At 38.8% G+C, this 12,229-nt stretch overlaps 2 protein-coding genes across 7 annotated transcripts in view; both read right to left on the bottom strand.

Annotated features, from left to right (window-relative positions):
• LOC137091605 (protein numb homolog) overlaps positions 1-1,576 on the bottom strand; it is a 111,386-nt gene extending 109,810 nt beyond the window's left edge. For all 4 annotated transcript variants that reach the window (XM_067456200.1, XM_067456204.1, XM_067456203.1 and 1 more), the window contains exon 1: positions 1,353-1,576. The gene's annotated coding sequence lies outside the window, so the exon portion shown is untranslated. The remainder of the gene's footprint in view (positions 1-1,352) is intronic.
• Positions 1,577-5,696: 4,120 nt separating this feature from the next.
• Positions 5,697-12,229, bottom strand: part of galnt16 (UDP-N-acetyl-alpha-D-galactosamine:polypeptide N-acetylgalactosaminyltransferase 16) — an 82,309-nt gene continuing 75,776 nt past the window's right edge. For 2 of the 3 annotated variants that reach the window (XM_067456206.1, XM_067456207.1), the window contains one exon: positions 5,697-6,858. In XM_067456206.1, the coding sequence (XP_067312307.1) occupies positions 6,715-6,858 (144 nt within the window). In that variant the 3' untranslated portion in view covers positions 5,697-6,714. The remainder of the gene's footprint in view (positions 6,859-12,229) is intronic. The other variant, XR_010908102.1, reaches the window with a different exon arrangement.

The raw sequence follows: 12,229 nt of genomic DNA, 5'->3' as shown, positions 1-12,229 counted from the left end.
CTGTTAGATTTACCTGAAAAACAAAGCACTGCTTATTTCATTGTATCTTTCTTCTATTATCTATGCTTTTCAATTGTGTATTATTATTTACCATGCAGATTCACTCCCAACAAAATCAGCCCAATTATTCTAGAATGATTAGTTGTTTTCAAAAAGAGCTATTCAAATCATCTGGTCAAATTGTTTTATATCACAATATATAAATCACAGAAAAAACAAAACATCGCAATGTAAGTCTTTCCAAAATTGTGCAGCATATTGGCAGATAAATTTATATGCAAGCATCTGCTATACTGTTATAAAGATCTCATTAATTCACATTTCAAGCATCAGATTTTTATCTTACTTATTGACCATATTAATATCAGCATCTGCACCAAATAGCATATTTTGCATACGGTTTTCCCCTCCATATCCTAGCTATATCACACTATATGAGCCATAAAAGCCTGATCTATCAAATATATGATAACACAAAAAACTGCAAACTTTTCTTTGTTTTACCTAAAGGTTCAATAAAGTTTTCCACTTCAAAGCATTATATTTTCTGATTATTAATTATTTAATAAGTTAGGTTGGCAGACACATGATGCCATCATGATATGATGACTTGTATGTTTTTATGTGACCAGGGATATAATCATTACTGACCAGTCACTCTCACAGCAAACCATCATTCAGGAGTGTGACAGCTACAAGCACGGGTTGTTTTGAGTCACTAGATGTATGAGCAGACAGGTGATTAAAAAAAGAGGTAAATAAAGACGTCAAGTACCTGTCAAACTATGTCGAATAACTCCAGCATTAACATGACCAGCACTAACCATGTGAAGGAATTACAGGCATGAATTACAGTTTAGCACATGTCAACAGCCCAATAACACCTCCTGACAGAAGATATTCCTCTACTGTGGTGTTCATAATAACTGAGTACATGATAGGTGATCACGGTAATGGTGTATTTAGTGTTTATATAGTGTTTAAGTGTTGTGAATCAGTGGCAGGTGAGCTGCTAACCGGCTAGCACAGCTAGCAACTCCTAAACAAACAGCCCAAACCCATAACCCGGTTAACTAAAGCCAGACCCTCGACACGAAATACACAAGACACATTGTTTTCACACAGAAACCATCAGTTTGAGTCATTTTACCTCGCTAGTGGCTTGTTAGCTGCTGCCTTAGCCGGATGCTACCTTTTGAACTCAAACAGTCAGTTAACGTTAGCTCGTTAGCTGGCTAACAACAACATAATCAACCGTCGTCATTACAACCATTATTATTATTAATAATAATATAACAACATCCTCCTCAGCCTCTTGGTTCAGACGGATAGGTAAAGGTGAATCGACTCACCTGTTCAGCGGGCGGCGGGTCAGATGAACTGCTCGTATCCACAGAGGAACGTGAACCCGATCAGAGAGATTCAGAGATTTACACGACCAGTGAAATAAAATATTATACTCCCCAAAAGATGTCTAAATGCAGCTGGACGTCTTCACCTGTCCGTGTGACTGTGTGTTGACTGACTGTTCGCCGGGTTCTGGCAGCCGTCAGCCGCGGATCTGCGCTGGGCGGGGTCACGGGCTGACACGAGCGCTCATTAATTATTCACAACATAAACAATCAACCTGGGAGGAGCATTCATGACACCACTTAAAGGGTTAGTTCACCCAAAAATGAAATTGATGTAATTTATGACTAATGATTAATGACTCACCCATAATGTCGTTCCTCACCCATAAGACCTCCGTTCATCTTCAGACACAGTTTAAGATATTTTATATTTAGTCTGACAGCTGCAGTCTATGCACACTATACTGTCCATGTCCAGAAAGGGAATAAAAACATCATCAAAGCAGTCCATATGAGACATCAGTTAGTTCATTAGAATCTCTTGAAGCATCAAAAATACATTTTGGTCCAAAAATAACAAAAACTACGACTTTATTCAGCATTGTCTTCTCTTCCGCGCTTGTGTTCAAACCTCAAATAAAGATTCAAACGGTCATGAATCAGTGAATCGATCAATGATTCAGATCGCCGATGTCACGTGATTTCTGCAGTTTGGCAGTTTGACACGCGATCCGAATCATTGACTGATTAAGCAAATAAATAAATAAATAAAATGTTATTTACTTATTTTTTCAGCTTATATCTATTCAGTATAACGACCATTATGACTGGTTTTGTGGTCCAGGGTCCAGTCATAATTGTCTTTATACTGAATAGATATAAGCTGAAAAAATAAGCTTTAAGGACAATATTTGGCTGAGATACAATTATTTGAAACTCTGGAATCTGAGGGTGCAAGCAAATCTAAATATTGATTAAAATAGCCTTTTGTCCAAATTAAGTCCTTAGCAACGCATATTACTACTAATAAAACATTTTTGATATATTTACGGTAGAACATTTACAAATATCTTCATGGAACATGATCTTAACTTAATATCCTAATGATTTTGGGAATAAAAGAAAAATCAATCATTTTGACCCATAAAATGTATTATTGGCTTTTTCCACAAATAAACCCGTGAGACTTACGACTGATTTTGAGCTCCAGGGTCACTATATATGGGCAATGGCCTATATAAATAAAGTTGCTTTTTTATTGACATATTAATTTAAGTAACCGTGTGTGCACGTGTGTGTTTGTGTGTGTGTGTGTGTGTGTGTGTGTGTGTGTGTGTGTGTGTGTGTGTGTGTGTGTGTGTGTGTGTGTGTGTGTGTGTGTGTGTGTGTGTGTGTGAGTGTGTGTGTGTGTGTGTGTGTGTGTGTGTGTGTGTGTGTGTGTGTGTGTGTGTGTGTGTGTGTGTGTGTGTGTGTGCGTGTGTGTGTAATGTATGTGTGTGTGTGTGCCTGCGTTTTCAAACAAAAACGTTTTGATTAATTAACCATGATTTATTTTCAGATGTTATGTTATGTATTCCAGAGCCCTATATGCTTTTCAAAAAAAATATAGTTATTGAGGGAAAATACAAATATGATTTCCATTTCCATCTTGATTTCATATAATTTATTTTCATTTAAATTAGACTTATATTATTTTAATTAATTTATAGTAATTTGTTGAATTACTTGACTTTTTTCAATACTAGCCCATCATTCATATCGGTTAAAAAGGGTTTACTTATTTTGAAACATTTATCATATTTCCAACAAAAGCTCACATGCTGTTTGACATTATAAATCAATTTTTTCCCCACAGTAAATCTCCAATCTAGAAAATTACATTCTGAACTCAAGCAAAACATTACAATACAGGAGTTCAGGTGCACTGGGGGGCAAATGCTTCCGAAATCAACCAATTCAGATAAATAATAAAAATGCACGAATTGGCTAATGCAGCCACACACATATATTGTGCAATAGCCCAATTCAAATCATCTAGACTTCCCATGAGACCAGTAAAAGACATAATGTGATGTTTAGAATCAGCAACAAAAGTCATTACAACACTCTAAAAAATGCTGGGTTAAAAACAACCCAAGTTGGGTTGAAACTGCACCGACCCAACAATTGGGTTGTTTTAACCCAATGGTTGAGTTGTTCTTACCCAGCAATTGGGTTGTCTTAAGCAACATTTAACCCAACCACTGGGTTAAAACAACTCAACCACTGGGTTAAAACAACTCAACCATTGGGTTAAAACAACCCAATTGTTGGGTCGGTGCAGTTTCAACCCAGCTTGGGTTGTTTTTAACCCAGCATTTTTTAGAGTGAAGGATTCCACACAGCTATTTTAAAAGAAGATGTGGTAATAAAACACAACTGTTCTTAAAAAATAACTAGCGTTTTAGAGGGCATTGCATGGACGGCAGGTGTACAGAGAGAGAGGAAGCTCGCTGAGGAATGTGTGGAATGAATTGAGTTGTCGATCCTGTTGTGCCATCAAGGCCTGGGGCTGGTTATCTCACTCCACTCACCTGTCTCTCACCCGCGGCCCTGATCCTGTGCTCTGGGTCATTCACTGCCTTCAATCTTTCATGACAAGACGAGCTACTGTAGAAGGAACACAATGCTAATTTGCTCGAGACATCAGTCCTGCAAGTGTGCACATACATTCAACATAACAGTGAGCCGCCGGTGAGGCGCATTCGATCCATAGGTCACAATGCTCTCAGTGTCGACCTTTAAATACCAAACAACAACCAACAGTGACCGACTGGAATAACTGTTTACTGACTGACTGACTAGCATAAATATATGAATACAAAGAGAGAATGAAGGATTTTTTTTTTTACATATTATGTATTTTGTATTGGGGAAAAAACATATTTGTGAAAATAGCCTAGGCATGTTTACTCTGAAATTTAATGGGTTTGTACTATTCAACACAATTTATATAATGTTCCCTTTCTTTTTTTAGTGTGGCTTCCTAAAGTGTTTGTTATTTACTCTTTAAATGTCTGAACATTAAAGTTGAACTTTGAGATTAAGTGAAATGCGTATCTGTGATTATGGCCTGACACCTTGTGGTCGCTTAGTGAACCGCAATTGAGTATTGAATACAGTCAGTAGTGCACTACTGAGTGAACCAGTGAAGTATGGTCGCATACTTAGCCTATATCTAACCACTTAACCCTCATTCACTAGTCCATATGTTAGTCCACTAATACAGTTCACTTGAAGGAGTAAATGAAAACAGGGGTGTGAAGTCGGACAGCTGCTGTGTGTACGGCTGTACACTCGTTATTGCGGTGCAATGTGGGATTGAAAGAGTGCACTCAATAACGTCCACTATAGTTTCGGACACCCCTACAAATGGCTGTCCCTTCGAATAATGCCCTGTTTAAGAGTATGGTGCGATTTCGGATTCAGCCTATATCTTTACACTGGTGATCCTGTCGCCTCTGGCTTGCTTTAGTCAGGGAACTTATTATACAACAATATTATTGATCTGCCTGCATTGACACCATATGAGATATGAGCTTAGCTGGACGATGCATCACTGTTTTCTCCAAGGCAGCTGTATGCCCTGCTAATAAAAACAGCATATGCTGGTTAGGTATATTTTGAAGCATGGCAGCTGGTTTAAGCTGCTCAAGTGCTGGTCCTGAGCTGGAGCTAGTTTCATATAGGCACCAGGACCAGTTTAAACCAACTCAGGACCAGCTGCCATACTTCAAAACATACCAACATATGCTGTTTGTTAACAGGGTAGATAAATGAACTAAACTAATAACTAATGATTTTTACATGGAAATAAATCAACATTGGTCATACTTAAGCTGGACAAGCTCCAGAGCTGCGGTACAGCTGAGACAAACATTGTTGCACTATTTTTTCCTGCTTATCACTGTAAAGCTGCTTTGAAAGATGATCTGTATCAACAAAACACCTAGGCCTACGTTTGTTTGTCTCTTTAGTGACATGCAAGTAAAATGTTCACTTCAAGCATTTCTTCTTAGGCAAGGGAGGCAGTGTCTACTCAAAAAAATTGGAGAAGATAATCTATATTCTAATAATATAAAAATGCAAATAGGCCCTATCACAAAATGTAACATTAAAAAGTGTTTAAATGACTAGTATTTCTAACTTAACAGAGTCCAAGTTACAGCAGGAGTTTGCGTCTCTCTTGCCTCCCCTGAGCCCATTGACTTTTAACAGACCCCCAAAAGTGTGGGTTTAGTTGGGGGTATTTAGTTGTGTGTGTCATTTCTACTGTAGCATACAAAGACAGACTCAAGATTTTTTGGATTGTTGTCTGTTTTTTGGTGGTTGTCTTTATTTTTCAAACAGCATAACTGCTTCCTAGCACATGTTCAAAATGAAAAATGCTTCAAGTAAATACAAAGTTTCAAAAGGCAAACAAATAAGACAGGAAAAACAGTCTTTGGGCTTTAGATGTTCGCTAATGCCTTTTCATTTTGCTGATGTACAGTACCATGCAGAATGATAGCACATTAAAAGCGCTTTACACCGCAATGCTTGTTTGATTTAACATTTGGTTATTTCATTGTAATGCTAGCCTTGGATCTTTCTGGAGTCATTTATGTCCTTCTTTTTCCAACATCTTCAATGCGGGCTTGGTAAGCCAGCGCAGTACTGCTAATCTTTGACTGTTTAGGATAAACCTCTCAAAGTCTTTCTGCTGCCGAACGATAGTTTCTGTGGTATATGTAGATTCACCTCAAGGCATTGCACTTCATCCCAACCTAATACTGAACCAATCAACCAGAAAACCTTCCACAGTGATGAGGAAAAAGCAGTTCAGACCTTCATGAGAACAGCTATTGAAGCCTATGCTGCAAATAACACAGTCTTTGTGGGAATGAGGGAATATACAGGTCTGAAAGGTAATAAAAGGCATTTATATACATATCCTCTCGGGTTTGAGACCTTGACACAACATTCAGAAAAATAACCCAAGATGCCACAAAGCACTCCTGTCAACTGACAAAATCATGCCGCGTGAACTTCATGGCCATGTCTGAAAATGTGAGAAAACCAGGACACTGGACAGTGAAAGCTCTGAGTGCAGCCATTCAGGCTTTGATTTGGCAGGCAAAATGTTGCTTTTCCTTCTCCAGCTATTCCACGATGAAGGTATGAGGTCAGATGTTTTAGACATGGTCATGTTCGATTCGTTTGAGAGCAGCACCTTCAACTAAAACAGTGTGCAAACGTTTTCCTCTGGCTCCTACAGCACCTCGAGCTCAGCAACCTTACTAAACTCCTCCCCTTTCCCCGCCTTCCCTGTGAGCGCTCCAAGTCAGGTGACCAGCTGCGGCTCCCAGGATTGGCTGGCCACCTGGGGGCGGCACTGTGCGATGATCGGTGGGCCTGAAGGGGGCTGGCTATCCAGACACAAGCCGCTGATCATATGCTGCAGGGCCGGCCCTCGGGGCTTCCATTTCTACAGAAAAACAAGAAAAAGTGAAGACGGGTTAATTACATTTTTACTGAACCAGTAACACACACCCCACCTTCCACGAATGAAGTACAGCAGTGGTTATCAAACCTGTCTTGGAGTACCACCAACCCTGCACATTTTGTATATCTCCCTATTTCTGACACGCCCATTTCAGGTCTTGCAGTCTCTACCAATGAGCTCATGAGTTGAATCAGGTGTGCTAGATGAGGGAGACATACAAAATGTGTAGGGCTGGTGGGACTCCAGGACAGGTTTGAGAACCACTGAAGTACAGAATACACTTTAAAAATGCTGGGTTGTTTTAACCCAATGTTGGGTCAAATATGGACTAACCCAGCAATTGGGTTGTTTTAACCCCGCGGTTGGGTTAAATATTTGCTTAAGACAACCCAATCGCTGGGTTCAAACAACCCAATTGTTGGGTTAGTCCATATTTGACCCAACATATGGGTTGTTTTATACCCAGATTTATTTTAGAGTATACACTCTTAGAAATGAAAGATCTTTATTGGCATCAATGGTTCAACGAAGAACCTTTAACATCCATGGAGTATTTCCATTCCACAAAAGGTTCTTTATTTAGATTATTAAAATGTTTCACACACACTCTCTTTTAAGAAACCTGATGAAATTCAATAAGACCAACACATTGCACATTGAAATATTTTTGTGATTATGGAAACTTGGGTGGTGTGCTTGATTTATATTTTTCAAGAACTGAAAGATTCATTGTGTTTTGGTTCTGTTTTCCCTGTGCCTGTTTCCCAGTGTGCCTGTCTAATGATCCCGTTTAGCTCTTGTCTTATTAATTAACTCATTAGCTCCTCTGTGGATTTAAGTCCTGTCTTCATTCAGTTCTTTGTTCGGTGTTATCAATGTTATAGTGGTTGTAAAGTCTGTTTCCCTGAGTGCTCCAGTGTATTTTTTTGGATTAAAGACGGTTTCCTTTAATTAATCGTGTTTTGCACTTCCTTGTTGCAGTCGCCTGTGACAAAAAACACCTTTTTGGGACTTTTATTTTTAAGAGTTCATGTCTCAGAATATCTTTTTGTTGTTTAAAAAATAATCAGTGAAAGAGCGTGTTTTACCTTCAGAAAAGGTTAACCCCCGCAGCGTTCGTAACAGTGTTACGCAGTGTTAGTTCTTTTGTGTGTCGTTTGCGACCCTGTTACCAAAATTTGGGATCGAGTTTAAAACCCTAATTTATGTAGATTTGTTATTTTCAAGCGATAAACTTTAAACAAACATCAAAGTGAGCTAGTTTAGGACCAAACACTGGTTTATAGGTATCGATAAATGTCCATTTAAAGGGATACTTCACCGCCTTTTCATAATAAACTACGTTATTCCCTTAACTAAAACAAGTTGATGCATACCTCTCTAGGGCTGGGCAAAACAATCGATTTTTCGATTAATCGTTTTTAAAAATCTGGTCGATTCAGAATCGATTCTCAAAGTCCACGAATCGATTTTTTCCCCATATTTATTTCCGCTTACATTGAGCATAAGATTAACGTAAATCTAATTACTAGTCTTCTCCACTAGATGTCACCCATTTGCCTTGAGTGATCCTACAAAGGAGCAAGAGGCGCACATCATTTATCTATTCAGTGTTTAAATGGCAGCTCCCAGTGCGTTGTCGCCTTTTATAATGCTGAGGTGAAATGCTGTAGGATCAAACTTGAGCAGTCACTTAAGCACGTACGTTAGCCATTATAGACATATTCAACTTATAGTCCACATACAGCGCAGGATCAATAATTCAAACCTTAATAGCTTATATTATAAACATATTTCCTCAAATAATAGTTAGTCCACAGTCAGAACGTTATGGTATTGTTGTCTGTTACGACTGTAAAAAAATAATGAACGTGTTTCTCATGTATGAAAAGTAAATGCACACATGATGAGCGGCAAAATCGCAAGAAAAGCTTGTCGTGTACTGAAAATTGCTAACAAATCATTCAATATTATTTATGTTTTAGAATAAATGTATCAAAACATCCATAAAATACTTCTCAGATATTTTTTTTTAGAATAAAGTTGCATCAAAATTGTATTTAACAATTGTATGGATTTGAAATATAGAGATGCGTTCGGTTTTAATGTACTCAGGTGTACCTAAAATAAAGTTTAATGTACAGGTTTGTGGCTCTTCATTTCTTTTTAATTACCCACTTATGTTCACTGTTCTTTTTTATAGATACCTATAGTATTTGTATTAAATCTATATCCATTTGAGTTAAATCGAATCGAAATCGAAAATCGAATCGAGAATCGAAATCGAATCGATTTGAGGGCTTGTGAATCGAAATCGAATCGAATTAGAACATCTGAATCAATACCCAGCCCTTTACCTCTCTCGTCTCAGTGCGTGCACTTTATCGTTCTGACGCGCGGTGACGATCTGATAGCATTTAGCTTAGCCCACTAAGCCCAGTTCATTCACTATGGAACCAAACAGAGATCAAGTTAGAAGCGAACAAACACCTCCACGTTTCCCCTATTTAAATACAGTTACACCAATAGTTGAACGATCAAGTATGATGACACAAAATAAAACGTGACGCTTTTCTAAGCGGATTAAAAAGGATAACTATAATGTATGGCGGAATAGCTTCTGAGCGTACTTCGACTCGGCGCAGTAAAAAGTCCCGGCTGAAATATCCTTGCCAAAGCGCCACGTTTTATTTTAGTTCATCATACTTGATCGTTGAACTATTGGTGTAACTGTATTTAAATAGGGAAACGTGGAGGTGTTTGTTCGCTTCTAACTTGATCTCTGTTTGGTACCATAGTGAATGAACTGGGCTTAGTGGGCTAAGCTAAATGCTATCAGATCGTCACCGCGCGTCAGAGAGATTATAGTGCACGCACTGAGACGAGAGAGGTATGGATCAACTCGTTTTAGTAAAGGGAGTAACATAGTTTAATATGAAAAAGCGGTGAAGTATCCCTTTAATGATAACCAATTGATAAAAATTGCTAGAGGAAGATCCTATGCATGTTTGCTATTTACAATATATTTTGTAGCACAAGGATGGAATTGCTCATAATCTCTGTAATTATCTTATTATTTCTTTAGTATGGAACATCTGTTTTGTGTAGTATGTGGATTTTCTATAAACATGGAATAATCTGGAAAACCTACAACATTTATCAGAAGAACACCACATGAGATACTGTAGTAGCAATACAGCAATAAACAAAAACTTATGAACTGAGAGTAATATCATATGATCTCATTCTTCACTGTTCACACATTTTTACACAAACCGGGAATAAAAATGCAAAATAATTGTTTTCTGAGATATCCAATAAGTGGACAGTCTTTGCAGGATTAAGTATCAAATGTTGTGAGGTCACATGACATAAATGTGGCATAGATTACAACGGTTTGAAATCATGCTTTGTATAATGTTTTACAAACTATTTTCACATAATAATAGGTGGTATACTGTACACGATATGCATTAATGTTGCATTCTGAACTGTGACATATGCTACAGGAAATAGCCTGACTCTAAAATACACATTTAAATAAAATCATAGAGAAACATAATAGGAAACACATCTTTCTAACAATGCTGCAAAGCGAACGTACAATGAAATAAAAGCAGCACAATTTTAGCCAAGGGCATGTCACATTGCGTGTGATTGGTATAGAGTGAGGTCAGGGAGATTGAATTTTAATATCCTGTGTGTGTGTGTGTGTGTGTGTGTGTGTGTGTGTGTGTGTGTGTGTGTGTGTGTGTGTGTGTGTGTGTGTGTGTGTGTGTGTGTGTGTGTGTGTGTGTGTGTGTGTTTGTTTGCTGGCAGCATGGCAGGTTTCCTTCAGGAGAGCAGTGATCTCAGTGCCGAATAGCTCTGTTCCTAACCCTAGTGATCCAGCTTTCTGACTTCCACCTATAGGCAGCATCCTAACTGATTGTAGACACTTTAGCCAATTTAAGCCACATAAATACTCCAGTGTTAGTTCAGCATCATTGATATGCTATATATATTAATATAATTATATATTGATAGTGATTTAGTTTTAGTTTAAGGGTTAGTTCGCTCAAAAATGAAAATTCTTTCATCAATTAATCACCCTCATGTCGTTGCAAACGTGTAACTCCTTTGGTCATCTCCAGAACACAAATAGTTTTGTTTCAATTAAAAAACATGCGAATAGATCCGGACTTTTACTTCCACCTTTGATTCGAGCGCTCGCTAACAGAAGATCTGTCTGTCAATCAAGGATCTAGCAGCAGTGTGTATCCTCGCTCTTCCTCGAGGTGCACACACTGAGGTTTTTTGATCTGGTCCTTACGGGCATTACGACACCATCAGCCTCTGCATGATTTTCTGGGCAGATATGAATCAACTGATCCAGGCATGCCTCTAGGGCCGTTCCAGGAGTTCAGTGTGTGGGTATTATTGGTTCCCTCTACACCATCGGAGAGTGAGGAGCATCTAAACCCACCAGCGCCCACACCGCATGCCCCCAGCGGATCACAGAATCAAGTCCACCGCAGACTCTGAGCTTGAGCCCGCTGCAGAAAATGAGCCGAAGAGGATAAAGAGCCAGAGCCAGGCAGTATTCATTTTGACATCAAATTTTGGCTTAAATGGCATTTAGTTTAAAGGGGTGGTTTCATGCGATTTGACTTTTTTAACTTTAGTTAGTGTTTAATGTTGCTAATTGAGCATTAACAGTATCTGCAAAGTTACAGCGCTGAAAGTTCAATGCAAACGGAGATATTGTCTTTTAAAGTTACGGCAGTTTATCGCCTACAAAACCGCCGGTTTGGACTACAACGAGCTTCTTCCTGGGTTGGTGACATCATAAACCCTCACTAGTCTCTGCAGATGTGACTTCTGCCCTTAATGGGAAGGGGCGTGGCGTTTCCAGGACAACCTGTGCTTGGCACTTCAGCCAATAAAAATACAGGAAACTACATTTGGCCAAACTTCTGTTAACCAATCTAATGCTGTGTTCACACCGCACGCGAATGACGCGAATAAATCGCGCTATTCGCGCGAAGTTGGACGCGAGAACATTTTGAATCCATTCGCTTCATTCGCGCGTCAAATTCGCTTCATTCGCGTGTGACATTCACTACACAACAAACGCGAATTCGCGTCATGGGAGGGGTTTCTGCTAGTCATTTTGACTGGGTCACTTGACTTCTTTTCTGTAAAAAATACTACTGTTAATGTGTGACAAAACGTAGTTTGAAGGCGTTTTCAGGCGATAATATTGTTGTTTAATGCTCAAATCTGTGTTTTTTTTATACAAAAAGTGCTCATTCGCGTGTGACATTCACTACACAACAGACGCGAATTCGCGTCATGGGAGGGGGTTCTGCCA

This window comes from Pseudorasbora parva, chromosome 10 (genome assembly GCF_024679245.1).
Source record: "Pseudorasbora parva isolate DD20220531a chromosome 10, ASM2467924v1, whole genome shotgun sequence".
NCBI lineage: Eukaryota > Metazoa > Chordata > Actinopteri > Cypriniformes > Gobionidae > Pseudorasbora > Pseudorasbora parva.
The sequence above is the reverse complement of the archived record's forward strand: the minus strand, read 5'-3'. Positions and strand labels throughout refer to the sequence as shown.